The sequence below is a fragment of the Labrus mixtus genome, chromosome 10 (genome assembly GCF_963584025.1).
Source record: "Labrus mixtus chromosome 10, fLabMix1.1, whole genome shotgun sequence".
Classification (NCBI taxonomy): Eukaryota; Metazoa; Chordata; class Actinopteri; order Labriformes; family Labridae; genus Labrus; species Labrus mixtus.
The window spans coordinates 28270676-28286386 of NC_083621.1; the positions used below are offsets into that span (position 1 = coordinate 28270676).

General features: G+C 39.5%; 2 protein-coding genes across 2 annotated transcripts; one reads left to right on the forward strand and one right to left on the reverse strand.

Moving 5' to 3' along the window:
• The first annotated feature begins 73 nt into the window (after positions 1-73).
• Positions 74-4256, forward strand: bnip1a (BCL2 interacting protein 1a). The gene is made up of 6 exons (XM_061049005.1): positions 74-200; positions 1526-1618; positions 1687-1778; positions 2124-2228; positions 2401-2519; positions 2726-4256. Exons 1-6 carry the CDS (start codon positions 120-122, stop codon positions 2920-2922), a joined length of 687 nt encoding a protein of 228 aa, XP_060904988.1. The 5' UTR covers positions 74-119; the 3' UTR covers positions 2923-4256.
• A 1185-nt stretch (positions 4257-5441) lies between these two features.
• nkx2.5 (NK2 homeobox 5) lies at positions 5442-7397 on the reverse strand. The gene is made up of 2 exons (XM_061047480.1): positions 6909-7397; positions 5442-6265 (listed from the first exon to the last, which is right to left on the reverse strand). The coding sequence occupies exons 1-2, from the start codon at positions 7249-7251 to the stop codon at positions 5661-5663; spliced, it is 948 nt and encodes a 315-aa protein (XP_060903463.1). The 5' UTR covers positions 7252-7397; the 3' UTR covers positions 5442-5660.
• Between the last annotated feature and the right edge of the window lie 8314 nt (positions 7398-15711).

Here is a 15711-nt window from a genome sequence, read left to right on the forward strand (position 1 = left end):
GAAAAAATGTGGCCTAAACCAAAGAGACACATTTTTTTAAATAAACTTTAAGGGACAAAATCGAAAGTCGAAGTGGAAAAGCGGGCTTCCTGCTTGCCGTAGCCGACTACGTTGACAACATGGCGTCCACGGATGTCCACGTCCGAATATGTGAACAAGAAATACTTAAATATGATTTGGAAATCAAGGCTCTCGTCCAGGTACGTGTGTTTCTTTGTAAGGATCAATTGCTTCTGCGTCAGTATGATCTGTGTGTCGTGTTTGTCATTGAGGAGAATCGTCTTGTTGAGTGTCCTCAGCTGCAGTCAGTCAGCTGTTTAACCCGTACTGTAGAGATGAACTGCTGATGACGTTATTAGTGCTGTAGAAGAGCTTTTACAATATGTCTGTTCATGTACATGGACTGCTAAATGTGCCAATCATGTGGTTACGACAGTTATATCAGAACTGCACGCAGGCTTAAATAGAGGAAAGTCTTATTCAAACTCATTTCTACTTAGATAAACGTATGCGTTCACTTCAAAGAATTGACTTCTTAAATCTAAGCAAATAAATGTTTCATAATGTCGTTTTACTAGAAACATAGAAACGGAAAATCTGTAAAAGATATTGTGCAAATATAGGATATTAATATTTAATAATATATAATTCTGTAATTGACATCTTAATTGACCCATCTGTCGCATTTTACTTATGTTACTTCAGCATCTTTAGCACTATTCACCACTGCACTGTTTCATATTTAGTCATGTAAATATTAATCTTTTCTTATGTTTATTGTTGATATTTAATGTTGTACCTGTTCATAAGAGAGCACAGTTCACCAAAGTTAAATTCCTTGTGTGTGTAAGCATACCTGGACAATAAATCTGATTCTGAATCTGATATTAAATAACATAATAGCGAAATGTAGGAAAAGATTAGAAATAAAATAAAAACATGAAACAAATTAAAATAAAAATCAGTTTCAAATAAATGAAGTCAATTTGAAATGATTGAAAAAATATTAATTGGCCAATTTATATTTTCATAGTTTAAGGTTAAAAACAGGATATTAAAATGAAGATATAAATAGAAAGTATGATCATTTGTGTGTTCAGTACATTTTTAAGAGAAATAAGTCAGTCCTTACAGTTTTTAATCTCATTTTACTATTAATGCCTTTCATTTTTTAACTTAAAAAAACTATCTGATATGTTGACAGTGGGGAAGTGAGATTTTTTTTTAGATAATTAAACAAATCTGCAATAATAATGAAAATAAATAGAATGATTGGCAGATTAATTGACAAAAAAATACTTAGAGCTGCTTTTATTTTCTTGCTCCTTCGGTGGTCTTTTTGGCAGATTATTCCCACCTGATGACAAGATGCACCTCTTGTCTTTTGTAAGGTCAGAGCTATGTCTTCTTATTGCTCTGTTAGATAACTTTATTATCCAGAAGTGTCTTTGCAGTCACAAACAACATCAACATGATGAAACCTCGTGGCACTGTCTCTCTAATCCCTGATCTGATGTCTCACCAGGATATTAACGAGTGTGAAGGCCCTCAAAGCCGGCTGACAGAACTGAACGCAGATGTGAAAAAGAGTTTTCACAATCTCAGATTGCGTATTCAGGTAAGAAACAGTATTTTGTGTATGTGTATCGACCTCAGCACATATAAAGGAGATATGTTGTTTAACAGGATTTAGAGCAGATGGCGATGGAGCAAGACAAAGAGTCTGACAAGCAGAATTTGATGGCTCAAGTGGAGGGACACAGAAAGCAGATGCTCAGGTAATGTCTTTAGTTTCAAATATATCATGATCTGACTTTCTCATGCTTTCAATTCTGCTAAAACTGTGGAAGGGAAATGTGAAAGTTGCCTGCTTTAGACTTACATTATGTCATACTTGAAAACGTTTTTATTCAGAGCATTTGGTTGACTGTACCTATTTGTTTTATTATTATTAATGTTGTTTTCCCCTGCGCTTTTAATGTTCTCTGCTGTTCTATCTCTTGTACTTGTTTTAATGTAAAGTACTTTGTGGTGTTTATCTGTGAAAGGTGCTATACAAATAAACTTACTTACTTTATAGTCGTATATGCTTCATCTTTATTTTTATCCATTTTATTTTGCAGTAACCAGACAGTTTGGAGGAAAGCCAACCTGGCCAGCAAACTGTCCATAGACAACATGGAGAAACAGGCTCTACTGAGGGGACCGGACAGTACTGCGAGGCAGAGGTGAGCTGACTCATTCAGGGATCAAGCTTTAGAAAACAGCCTCATACATGTCCTCAAAGTTGTGTTTCCTTAAAATAAACCTTTTGAGACATATTGTTTAGCTCTTTTATACAAACCCCTTAACTATAATGAGAACATTTATATTCATGTTATCCCATTTGATGTCTCTCAGAAAGATGACCAAAGAGGGCCTGGCTCAGACCACCAGTGACATCACAGAGAATCTGATGAGCATCAGCCGGATGATGGCGCAGCAGGTCCAGCAGAGCGAGGAGACCATAACAACACTGGGTGAGTAAAGGAAGGAAACCACTACAAAGTGTGTTGGCTTTTACACCAGAGACGTAGCTTCCTCCTGTGTCGGCTGTGTTGTCATGGATACGCTGTGGCCACCAGTTACAGAGTAGTGATCAACAATCTACAGATGATCAGGTCCAGTGGTTTTGATGTATCATCCTCTGCTTTATTTTGAAACCTGTTTTCTCTTCTGTTCAAAGCGACCTCCTCGAGGACGGTCCAAGAGACCAACGATGAGTTTAAGACCATGACGGGGACCATCCAGCTCGGGAGGAAACTCATCACCAAGTACAACCGCCGAGAGCTGACAGACAAGCTGCTCATCTTCCTGGCGCTCGCCCTCTTCCTCGCCACCGTCCTCTACATCCTCAAGAAGAGACTGTTCCCCTTCTTGTAGACCAGGTACCTTCTGAGGACTCTTCCCGGTCCACAAACAGTACTTTACATAGTCAGCCTGAAGGATGTAAACAACTTTGAATGCTGCTTCTCACATCAGTGTCTGCTCAGAGGAGTGTGGACGACTCCCTCTGCTGCTCTGTGATGCTGCACAAAGAGGAAGAGAAACCTACACAGTCTCCAAACAGTGTTTAATTTATTAAAGAGTTTAATTTATCACTAAATAAGAAAGGTTAACTGTGTGACAGTAATGCTGTGCATTGCTTCTCATGAAATCAGTTGATTTGAATTGATTTATGTAATAGAGACGATAATCCTGTTTGTAGCTCTCACACACCTGAATCAGTGGCTCTAAGTTTCTCTAAACTCTGCCACGAGTGCGGATAATGACAGCTCTGATACTCGTGTTAATCTAAGGGGAAACAATAAAATCTTTTTTTTTTTTTAAAGGCAATGACCCTTTAATTTAACAAGCTTTGATTGGCACACATGATGCCAAAACATTATTAAAGAAGCTTATAATTGAATGAATTACTGTTATTTAATAGTAGGTATATAGTCTCTGATCTTATTTTCCCTGTGGGGTAATAAAGTACTTTTGGTCTGTAGAATAACAGGAAGCACATTTTGGGATGAATATTTGGACAGTCTTAGGTTTCTAAGTGAGGAGGGTCCCATTATATATCCAAACAATGTCATGAAGTAAATTATTTTATTGTGAGTCTAACTGTTATTAATGACCTTGTACTTAAAAAGTAAGGTTGGATTAATTCTAGCATTATAATAACTCTTTTTGGGATTAGCATATTAGAGCAACTTTCAACTTTGACACAATAAAATCCAAAGTGCAGTCACTTAGTTTACACCTCACCAGCTGAACCATCAGATCAGCACATGCACTTATACACATACACCCTGTCCTAATGTTGTATTTGACAAAAAGACCACCACAGGAGAGTGCACACTTCACTCCATCTCTGCCCGTGTGAGCCGGGCTCAGGTCAGCGGCCGAGCAGTGATCACACGGGCAGAGATAGAGCAGCATGCATCCCTGCCTTTCTTCAGATAAGACCCGGAAAAGCAGATTAATCTGACCCGTTTCCCTCTCCCTTTTCCAGTGTGGGTGGAGGGTGAGGGAGGGGATATTTTTAGGTTTGTGTGGCGTTGTTATCTGACGTTGCCTTTTCAACACCTTGGAGGAGGAGGGGGGGGGGGGGGCGAGGAGATACATGACCTTGCTCCCCTTTTCTGAAAGCGCCTGGCATTTAATGTTAAATATATGTTGATGCTGTCAGTGTTGATGATCAATAAATTCCAATAATTGTTCAACATCCTTTCCAATGTGTGTTTGTATATTCTTTGAAAGAGAGAGAGAAGACATCAGAGCATGTGTGGAGAGTCCTGAGAGAAGCCTAAGCATCTCTTACTCATTGGTAAGTGGAGGCAGTGGGTTAGAGCCAGTCTGTTCATAGAACGACTCACTTAAACAAGGCCTCTGGCTCTCTGTCAAGCAAATTGGACTATTCTTGCATTTAGCACCGCGATAGTGTCAATCAAGTGTTTTGGTTTCTAGACAAGTGGACCCGGGTCTCAAGGGAGTGTACGCAGCCACAAACTCAGGCTGAGACACAGGAACCAGACTGTCTCTAAGAGATCTGTATTCATGTTTTAAAGTCTTTAGCAGACTTCCTCTCAGTGTTAAGTACTATCAGTGCTTTTTCTAATGTGACTACAGGACATCCGCTCAAATTCTCAAAAAAGCTTTAAAAATATGTTCAAATATTTACGAGAAAGATCATTCCGGACCGTTTTTGGCCGGTATTAAAGAAAATACTTTTACACATGAAACAGTTTGTGAAAATCAAAATGTTTGTTGTTCCCCCATATTCAGCATCATGATGACAATTTCAAATCCTTTATAGTGCAGGTCAAGGTCATGACTCTCAGCCATCTCTGTCCCAGCAGCTTGAAACACGACTTCAGACTGTATGTGTGTCTGACAGCAGGTTGTAAAAAGTCTAAACTTTAACAACCGTTTCACCTTGTTGAGACAGATTGAAGGAAGCCTCCTGATAGCCACTTGAGCTTTTTATCCAGACACAAACCACATGTGAAGGTCCTTATTGTAGATCTGTATAACCAGTTTAACCATAATGTGATCCAGAGTGAGTTTATATTATTTAGTGTATTTTTTTAGTTTTTTAATTTTATAAAAGTGTGAGCCACCAAAAGAAGAGAAAATGATTAATAATATGTACAGTGCTTAGAATAAAAATTGCACAACACGTGATTTATAACAGGTGATAATAATCTATTAAATTAGCCTATATATATATGTAGAACATATTTTGCCTATATGGTTGTATACTGTATATCTTGGGTTGTATTTTTCACATTTGTCCATTGAAAATAAAGTCGGGTTGCACTATCTAGCCCATGTGTAAAACTAAAGAAGAATAACAATAAGTCTAGAAGTAACAGAAAGTTGTTGTGGAATTTAGAAGAAAAAAACATTAAATTAATGCAACTTGTACTTTTTATTTTCACTCAAATTACAGGACTATGTGCTGTTCTTACTAAAATAAATAAAATGTCAACTTCTCAGTCAAAAAACTGGTGCTGAAAATAAAATTGAAAAAGTAAGTTAGTTAATATAAGAGAAGCTAAACAAACTCTTCAACACGTTCAAAATGCATGCATCAAAACTATCCCTTTAAATGAATATGAGCACTTATTTTTTCACCACGTCCTGATGCCATGTAACGAAGAAACTCCGTTACTAGAGGAGAAAGAGTTCTGCACATTGTTCAGGTCTCCCACCCCAAAGTTCATGTAGTTCCCGTTGTTGTTGGATCCCGTCATGGTGGCTGCTGGGTAACTACAGGCATAGTTTGTGTTGCAGCCGGGGCCGGTGTAGTTACTGAAGGCCGGATAGTTGTTATAAGTGAAATGGTTGATGTGACCCATGCTGTAAGAGGGGTTGTAGGCCGCTGTGTCCGCCGCCAGGCACGGCTTCCCATCCCGCACCAGCACCGGCACCGACACCCTCCTGGGCGGCGGCAGAGACACCATCTCCAGGCTCTGGTCCTGCCTCTGCCGCTTACACTTGTACCTCCTGTTCTGGAACCAGATCTTCACCTGGGTCGGGGTCAGTTTGAGGACTCCGGCCAGGTGGTCTCTCTCCGGGGCGGACAGGTACCTCTGCTGCTTGAAGCGGCGCTCCAGCTCGTACACCTGCGCCTGCGAGAAGAGGACGCGCGGCTTCCGGCGTCTGCGCGGCTTCGGCCGGTCCGGATCCTCCGGTTTGATCTCCTCCACTGGGACAATTGAAGGACTGAACTCCTCTGAATACCATAGAAAGAAAGATATTTTTAAAAATTACGTTTTTATTTGCAAGGGTGAGTTTTTCAGAGATTTGCAGAGTTCATCCCTGAAGGTGTGGGGTTTTTTTTTCCCGCAAACATCTATAGGTCTATTATTTATCAAATAAAAAGATATAACACAATAATGCAAACAATAATAAAACACAATGATAGCATCAATCTTTAATTACGTGTTTAATATTAAACTTGATTTATTTGCTAACTGTCCTTTTTCAACAGATTGTTCATTCAGTGAAGGCCAAGGCGTTGAAAAGATATATTTGCATTTTGGTGTTACAAACAAAAACCGTGTGACACGCAATTGAAGACTTTATGTAGTCGATGTTATATTCAACAATACAGCTTTGTCTTAAAATTTGAATCAACTTTCACAATCATATAAATTAAATCATCGTCCACAACCAACTTTCATCTCTTGTGGCTATTTGTCCTTAACTTCTCAAAAACCACAATCAAGCAGCGTAATAGCTTTTCCTTCATTCATCTTATTGCTTTAGATCTTAGAGGTTTAAAACCATTTTGCAAATCATAAACACAAACCTGCGGGCCCTATACTCTAGAGTAGACCTACAAAAACATATATTTTTTTAACCCTTTAACTCACCTTTTCTTCTTTTAGCCTGAAACACGTCGGATTTCCCATCCTTCACCAAATCCAACTCCAGGAGAGATTTCCCATAATATGTATTTGCAAAGTTGAGAGCATGGCCTCTGTCTTCTCCAAACAGCGATCCGGCGGTGTTTGAGGACGACATGTCCCGGAGAGGCTCCTGCTTGAGCCGGGCCAGCATACAGGAGGACGAGGTGGACGAGGAGGAGGTCGGCACGGTGCAGCAGTCCATCCGAGAGGAGACATCCAGAGAAGACACCAAGGCATCATGACTGTGCTCCAGGTTTAATATGTCTTTTACAGAGAAGGGAGTGGACGTGCTGGGGCTGGGAAACATGACCAACTGACTTAAAAAAGTAACCTATTAACCTGTCTCATTTAGGCAACAAAAAGAGTCAACAAAGCCTCTCTCCTTCCTGGTGATATTTAGGTCTTTAAGTTTTAGTTTGATGGAGTAGACTGATCGTGAGTGAAGTGTGCATTTTGAATGTCAACTCTGTCTCCAAACTTTTCCCTTGGCCTCTCTCTCTCCTCACCGTGACGAAGAGGAGGAGGAGGAGGAGGAGGAGGAAGAGGAGGGAGGGAGCCAGCCATGAGATCCTCTATGGAACACGTTTTCCTCCCCCTAATTTCCTGACGTAAAAAGATGTCTGATATATGTAGGGCCTTTCTGATTTAAATCACTGCATATTTACACAACCGTCACACCACTACAGAACATTGTTCTTTCCCAAAAGTAAAGGCAATGGTAATATTTTTGACATTTTCTTGGTCCTGGTGAAAGTATATAAGTCACTTCCTGATTTATATTTGGTTTGAAATGTTTTTGTAACAAGACAAAATGTATATTCAGTTAGTTATTACGCACAATGCCAACACTTTTCAATTATTACAGCAGGATATTGACAGATGTGCACACACATCTTCAAGTTGTTGAGAGGAATTAGCTCAATGTGTCTGATAACGCTAATTGTGCACGTGCGAGTGTTTGGGGTCCACTGTGACTGGCTGCCCCCCCCCAATCCTACGGGATATGGAGCAGACAACAGGTTGTGTCCTGAAAACGGAACCTGAAACCAACAGCAACACACTGTGCTGTCTGCCTCCGAGAGATTCTGGAGCCATCGTGAGCGTTATCAGGACGCGATAACAGACGACAGCAAACCTGCACACACACACACACACACACACACACACACACACACACACACACACACACACAGGCCGCTTAATCTAAAGATGTGTCATATTTTACACCAGAGTTATTGACAATTGTGAAGCCTATTGCTTTTCAGCTTTTAATTTGGTCATTGGTTCATTTACGAGACAAGACCTTCTGATGACAAATACACTCAACTCTTCGCTTCTAAAGAAAAAAGTAAATGAGATGATGACGGTAACTATTCAAAAGCATGGTCGTTTATAAACTCACAATAATGTTACCAAACAGCAGTAAAATGGAGTTATAACAGCGCGTAATGACGCATAACCTCCAAGTGCGTCTCCCCCCGCCCTGCTGGCACTAAACCTGCTATTAATGCGTGGAGACGGTCACAGGAGACAGACAGTATTATCGTTTGTTTTATCTTCAGCGTTTAGCGCAGCCACGGGCTAAATGGCTCCCCCCTGTCTCCTACCCAGCGATGGTGTTTATAGTTATTTAGACTATTTGATGAATGGCCGTAAAATCTGTCTCGGGCGCAGCAAGAGTCAACACTGGGTCGGCTCCTGCTGTAATAATTGTGCGAAATAAAGTAAACGCACATAAGTGATCTTATTTGAGTTCAATTCCACACTTTCTATCATAAAATTAAGTTTAAAGTTTAGATGCGCAATGCTGCAAAATTATACACCGAATATGAATACAGACAGTAAATTCACATGCGTCTTTGTCAACTGTACATTGAACATGACAGGCCTGGCATGTGTTTCATATCCCTAATGCTCCGTCCTGCAGCAGCCTGTCTTTCTGCAGCACATCTCACACTCAGATAAAGCCTCAGATAAGGTTGCTTAAAAACTTCCGCTGCTCGGGCCTGTGGGTATTTTGAGGGTGTGTGCCGGAGTGAGGAGTCTGTGTGTGTATTGTGTGTGTGTGTGTGTGTGTGTGTGTGTGTGTGTGTGTGTGTGTGTGTGTGTGTGTGTGTGTGTGTGTGTGTGTGTGTGTGTGTGTGTGTGTGTGTGTGTGACCAAATTAAAATGTTTGTCTGTTGTCTCAGTTCTCCTGTTGGCGCTTGACGTCGCGTTAAAACAGGCTGGTACTCTCTGCCCCGGAGGCTTTTTGGTGAATTCCATCCATTAACTGTGAGTGTTTGGACTAATGGGAACATAACAAGCTCATCATTAGGATCTAACCCGGTTAAGAATGACATAACAAACATTTTACACTTTCGCCACAAAATCTGTTTTCCCTTATCACATGTCGTTGTGATGTAAAGACAAAGTGACCATATTGAAAGTGCACCTGCTTTATCCAAATTCCTGCTTTCTTATTCATTCTTAACAATGTCCTCAGGTGCATTATTCTCTATAAAAACATGACATTCAGTGTTACTTAATAATACACAGTAAGATGGTTTAAAACGTTTTTTTTTTCATCTTTTAATTCATCACGTCTCTTATATTTAACAGACTATTATAAGTTAGTATATTATGTTCAAATGAAAAGTACATATAATACTAAGTCAAGGAAACCCAACATTCCCCATTAATGTAGAAAGTGAAGGACAATTTAAAGTATTTTTAACTAAAAATGTTAAATTTCAAACCTTTAGGGACTTTTAACACCCTATTGTTTAGAAACCTAAATTAATGGGGGGGGGGGGGGGGGGGGGGGGGTTAAACTGCATCACTGCAATATGCACGTGTACATAAATGCTAATTCATATATGCATGTACAACGTTTGCCTACGATCTTGTACAACCGAAGAGATATTTAAAAACATAGCAGCTGTGTCACAGGAGACGAACATTAAATGAAAACAGAAAACGTCTCAAGCCATTCTTTGTAAAGACATCAAGACTTTAAAAAAAGAAAGTTTAGAGGCAGTTTTTGTTTTTATTAAAAAGGGAAGTAGTTGTAATTTTACACTTTGTATTTTATAAGTCAACCATTAACTTTTCTAATAGTTAAGTTAAATCAAATACTTTATCATACAGAACTGCACACAACACAAAATATATTAGAAGAATCCTATCATGAACAGAAATCCATCAGTATTACATATGAATTAGTCACAGCAACGTTGTGGACCAGTTCAGTGCTTCAGACCGAATAGAGTCCAAATGCGCACTACGTTAAAATGCAGAGAACAACGTAAAGAAAGATAACCTTTCCTATGAGAGCTTGTTTTTAAAATCAAGTTCAATAAGTCATTCATTATGCAAAACGATTTTCCAATGTGACCAAAGAAGATTCTGGTAAAAGAAAAAGTCTGAATAGGAATCATTCATTTCCGGTATCTGTGATTCAAGCAGCTCCCGTTTGACCTAAATCTGAACCTTTGAACGAAAAGTTAACCTGCTGTAAAAGCTTTTATCTCACAAATAACTATGAACCACCATCACATTGAACATAAACCTTTAGCTGTTTTCTTTTAAAGTCATCTTAACAGCAGGCCCCACAGCTCTTTGTGACCCTGCAGATCTGTAGCCTGATACATGATGAATTCATATCACCACCTGTTTTCTGTCTTCTCAAACATCCGCCCCCCTGATTGTTGATATTCACATGTAAGATCGGGCCTTGGTCAATACGTTAGCACCCTGAATGTTTTAATCAGTATTGACAGCTCCTCTACCCACCCTGTACTCTTCCCCTCTGACTTACACCCCCACCATGTGGACATTTAAAGACTCGCGCTAACTTTGGCTGCGCGTTGTCTGATGGATTTCTTGTTTATGATGACCATGTTGATGTTTTACTAAATAATGATGGAGTTGAAGATCGGATCACTCATCACACATTGTGATCCATTTTGATCAGTGAGGGTGAAAAGAAGCAATTCAGTTTTTGCTTTATGACTATCAAAAGTTCTATTTCAGCTTCCTTAAATTCAATTCTTCGTCTGAAATTCAGATGTATACATGTGCTAACACATTCTTACTAGTTGCAATTCCAAGCCTTAAAAACCAAAACCAAATGACAATTTGCACCAGTCAGAGCTGAATTATAGGTATTCAACAACTCAGAATTTAGTTGTTTCTGGCAATAATAAACATTTTCTCTATAGAAAATATAGAATTCACTCTTGTATATAACCTCAATTAAAACTGCTGCTTGTAATACGTGTAATACGCTGAAAATGCTTTTTCATATTTTCATATTTTTTTCTGTCATTTTGTTATATCAGTGTGTCTAGTTAAACTAATTTAATTTCCAGAAGTATTTAAGTTAATTTATATTTCTAAGAGTAAACAGTAAATACTGTGTGTTTTATCTATCTTTTAAGATTAAGACACTGGCCCTTTAAGGGAGGCTCAGTGAAGAAGACACAGAGGTGTGTGTAGGCTGAAAAACGAAGCTTGTGTAAAGCTGTGGGCATTTCTTTAATAAAAGTTGCTAAAAGTGAAGATGGACGAGTTCTGACCGGTTCATTTCAAGGGTGCAACGGAAGCAAAAAGAACGAGAGTCTGGACACGTAAGGTCAAACAAAGTATGGTGAAGATGCTCTTTGGTAGGGAACACAAAAATTCAAAAAGATGAAAAAACCTACAAAGCCTTTATTAAATTGGCTATTACATCACAGAAATGTTTAAAAACAAGGCAAGTCATCAAAAAGCTGGGTAACAACCCACGCGCAGCGGTGCACACATCCTTCTTCACTGCGCCACTTGTCTAAATGACATTACTGATATTGGCTTGAAACTAAAACATGCTAAAATCACGTTGTAAAAATCAGCTTGCATTGATAACTGATGACTAGTTGTCATAAAGTAACTTACAGTGAAGAACATTTCAACCAGTGAAGAGACTGTCTGATCAGTAAAAAAATAGAATTGTACACATTATTAATGAGCTGCCATTTAATATGTTCATACGACTTACCCTTCCCTGTGTCATTTATTCCATGACAGATGTATCCGCTGATCTGAAGTCAGCTTGTTATAACTGGAAACTATAACCGAACATGGCAGCGATGTGGAGGGCCTTCTGTTTGCACATCATTTGTCATGTCTGAGGGAGAGAGCAGCATCCCCTTCATCTTCTCTCTATCCTCCTCCTCCTCCACGGCCCACCTCCCCGTCCCCTCACACACGCTCTGCAGGTCATGTTCTGAGGCTTGGCAGGGCTTCACACGGACTCCTGCGGGGTTCAAGGTGAAGTTAGGGTCCCGAGGGGGACACCAGAGGATGCTTCTAACTCTGTCTCACTTTAGTTTAGTCTACAGCTGATGTTCGGGGTCAGGGGGAGGATAACATTGTACTGTAGCTCATGAGCTGATGAGGGGAATGTTGGGGACAGGTTGTGCCCTGATGACAAACTGGATAACTCCTGGGATTTAGATATATGATCAAAGCTGTGGAAATATGGCACAATTTAGTCTGTAGTGTTAGTCATGCTCCAAAATGTGAAACAAAAGCCTTTGGAAATGTGGCTTGAAAAATTAAAAATGCATAAATGATATCAACATTCAGTCTTATTAAGCATCCATCAAGTACAAGAAAGATTCTCATGCTATTAGATAAACAGCCCATGTCTGTGTGGGCGTGTCTGTTCACATTTTGATTGACATCTCATTGGCTCTTCATATAGCTAACACTCTTGTTAATGTTGTTCTGCCTGAAACAGAGATTTTAGTTGTCTGAGTGAGAATCATGTGGAGGAAGCAGGACCGCCTCTACAAATATTGATCTCAATTGTTCTCTGAATAGTCAGTTACATATTGCTTTGCCATTCATATCATAGTTAGCTGTTAGCATACAGTACAACTTTAGGTAAGATGCTCCTATTGTTGTCAATGACATAGATACTAAGCTAAATGGCAGGCCTGTAGTGTTAGTGTTATATTACTCCCCCTAACAACTGTTAACACCAGTGCATCAGAAAAGCCCCCAACATCATGTCGAGACCCTCCCACCCCTCCCATCATCTCTTTGCACTGTTGCAAACTGGTTGTCGGCTCCAGAGCATCTGTGCACGGACTGCCAGACTGAGCGACAGTTTTTCCTCCAAGCTATCAGACTTCTGCACTCCATCCCTCTGCTGCAGCACATGTTGTTGTTGCACTAAACATTTGGTTGAAGTTTTTTTAATGGTGAATGGTAAAATGGCCTTTAGCTTGTATAGAGCTTTTCTAGTCTTCTGACTATACTCAAAGTGCTTTTACACCGCAGGTCACACCTACACATTCACACACTGATGGTAGAGGCTGCTGAATAAAGAGACCCTCAGAAATAACTAACTAACTAATAACTAAAGGAGCTAGGGATTGAACCCTGACCTTCTGGTTGAGAGACGACGACGACAACTCTACCAACTGAGCCATAGCCGCACCTACTCTCCTGTCCCTGTGGACCCCTCTCATTGTAAGCACTCTGCATGTAATAATCACAGTTGTAGTTTTTGTGTCTTTCCTTTCCAGGGACTGCAGTTGGACAAATATCTCTTCTGATTGGATGACATTGATTTCCTTTGCATGGCCATTGGTGCATGTATCAAACTTCGTTTGGTGCCATTGTTGTGGTAGTACACAGATTGGCCAGAGGAGGGCAGCATCATACAATAGTTTACTTACCTCACACTTAAACTGTCTTTCTGGATAAAAGAAAAAGCCACCGAATATTTTATCACAAAGTTATTTGTAACTCTTGATTGATAGAGAAAATTCCTGCAGAGCTGTTCTTGCATCCATATCAGCTGAAGCCGACCTTCTTATTATTTCTAAAGGGCATTATGTTCTTCTGAACTTTTTCAACTATCAGCCATTCTTGACTGGTGTGTAAGGACCCATATAATTTCCCTAAAGCTTATCCTTTCTGTAAAAAAACAACTCTGGGTCTCACAGTTTAATTCTGTACAGACCTTTGTCCCTTCTTTAAATATTAGTTTTCAGGATCATGAGGTCATCATACCTCCAGCCGGCTTCTGCTGTATCAGCTGCAGTTTCTTTACGGCCCTTAATTCACCCAGCGATCCCTGAGTCCATTTAACATGCTGACTGCTCTGTTTTCCATGCAATTGGAGTTGACCAAGAAATGAGGTAATAGCATTGCTAATAGGCCAAATGACCAACATTGTAATAAGGCTTGCAGGAGCGGCTTGATTACCACACTTGGCCCTGATGGATAATTCATGGGGAGACAAAGGCAGCGAGAAAGAGCACTGGTCTCTGTGCACGTCTCCTGTGGAAGAAGAGTCCCATCAGGTCCTTTTGCATGCACACTGTCAGCTGTGACGTACATGCATATTACCAACCAGTCTTTGACATTTTGGCATCATCATGGCCGCTTCCTGTGAAAAACTCTGGTGTGTATTATTCAGTGATTCTGAATACATTTTCATTGCCTCTAATTTCCTGGCAAGTTCTGCATCAGCAGAACCATCTATCATAATGTTGGCATCTTGGCATAGGAATTGTGAAGTTTGGACACTGCTTATTCCAATCATTTATATATATATGTGTATTTATATGTATATGTGGTCACAATAATTTGCACATAAAGGAAGACAAAACAAATGTTCAAAAAGGACAGAATGCCATAATAATCAGATGGACATTTGAACACAGTGTAAAATAATAAAAGAAAATAAAGATTTAAACAGTATGAATAACATTAGAGGAAAAAATTAAGCATTTTCACAAGTTATTTTTGGGCCCTTTTGCCTTTATTGGAAGGAAAGCTGAAGAGAGACAGGAAATGTAGGGAGGAGAGAGTGAGGCGCTCCCACAAGATAAGATAAATAAAATCCAACTAGTCAAAATAATTACAAAGTAAAAAAAAATATTACTGGAAATAAATAAAGCCAAAGTCAAATACAGAATTTTAAAGCAATGCAGTAGTAATAAGCACAGGTCATTTCAGTCATAGCTAGCTTAAATAAGTTTTTTTTTGTTTTTTTAGTATCTATCAAGTTTTGCTGCCCTGATATTTAAAGAAAGTGTGTATTGTTGGGGTGTAATTGACAAAGGCATAAAAACTTATTTTCTGTGTGGTATTTCTGTAGGAACCTTTGTAAACAAGCAGAATATGATTGCACTTTTCTTGATGGGCAAATAGCTAACAATCAGTGGTGTAGTGGTGCCTGAACAAGTGGGCATACTCTTCATTTTTCCCCAAATGATTTTTTCAAGTGGAGGATAAACGGCCTCTGTTACAAACAGTGACATAAGAACCCTCTTGCATATTTAGTTAGTGTGTGTGCTAGCCAATTGAAGACAGAGTAGAGTGGGTCATCACTTCACAATCCCAATGCAGAATCAAATTGAATATGGTCAATCAATTAATGGTGTGAATCAGAGATTTAGAAGTGGGTATACTCCGTATACCTGCGTATATCCTGCACTACAACACTGCTAACAAGGGAGTTAGCAATCTAGCCTGGTCCAATGACATTGACCATTTGAAAATGGTCAATGTCATTTTCCTTAGAAGACTTGCTCAGTGTAGAAAGCTCAAATGCTGTTATACATTCAAATGCAGTGAGTAGGTTGTTGGTACAAATCGTTAATATCTTGCTGGACCAATGGGACACCTTGTTTGATAACCATTTAGCTACCTTCAGACAATAGCTAACATTAGCATTCAGACACTTCCAAGCTAGCATTAACATCACCTGACATCTGAGTGAATGCTT

Excerpts from the sequence above, each read along its gene's own strand:
- bnip1a (XM_061049005.1), top strand. The coding sequence starts at position 120 with ATGGCGTCCACGGATGTCCACGTCCGAATATGTGAACAAGAAATACTT. Across the intron at positions 201-1,525 it reads AAATCAAGGCTCTCGTCCAG|GATATTAACGAGTGTGAAGG; the intron begins GTACGTGTGTTT and ends ATGTCTCACCAG. Across the intron at positions 1,779-2,123 it reads CACAGAAAGCAGATGCTCAG|TAACCAGACAGTTTGGAGGA; the intron begins GTAATGTCTTTA and ends TTTATTTTGCAG.
- nkx2.5 (XM_061047480.1), bottom strand. The coding sequence starts at position 7,251 with ATGTTTCCCAGCCCCAGCACGTCCACTCCCTTCTCTGTAAAAGACATA. Across the intron at positions 6,266-6,908 it reads TCAGGCTAAAAGAAGAAAAG|AGGAGTTCAGTCCTTCAATT; the intron begins GTGAGTTAAAGG and ends TATGGTATTCAG.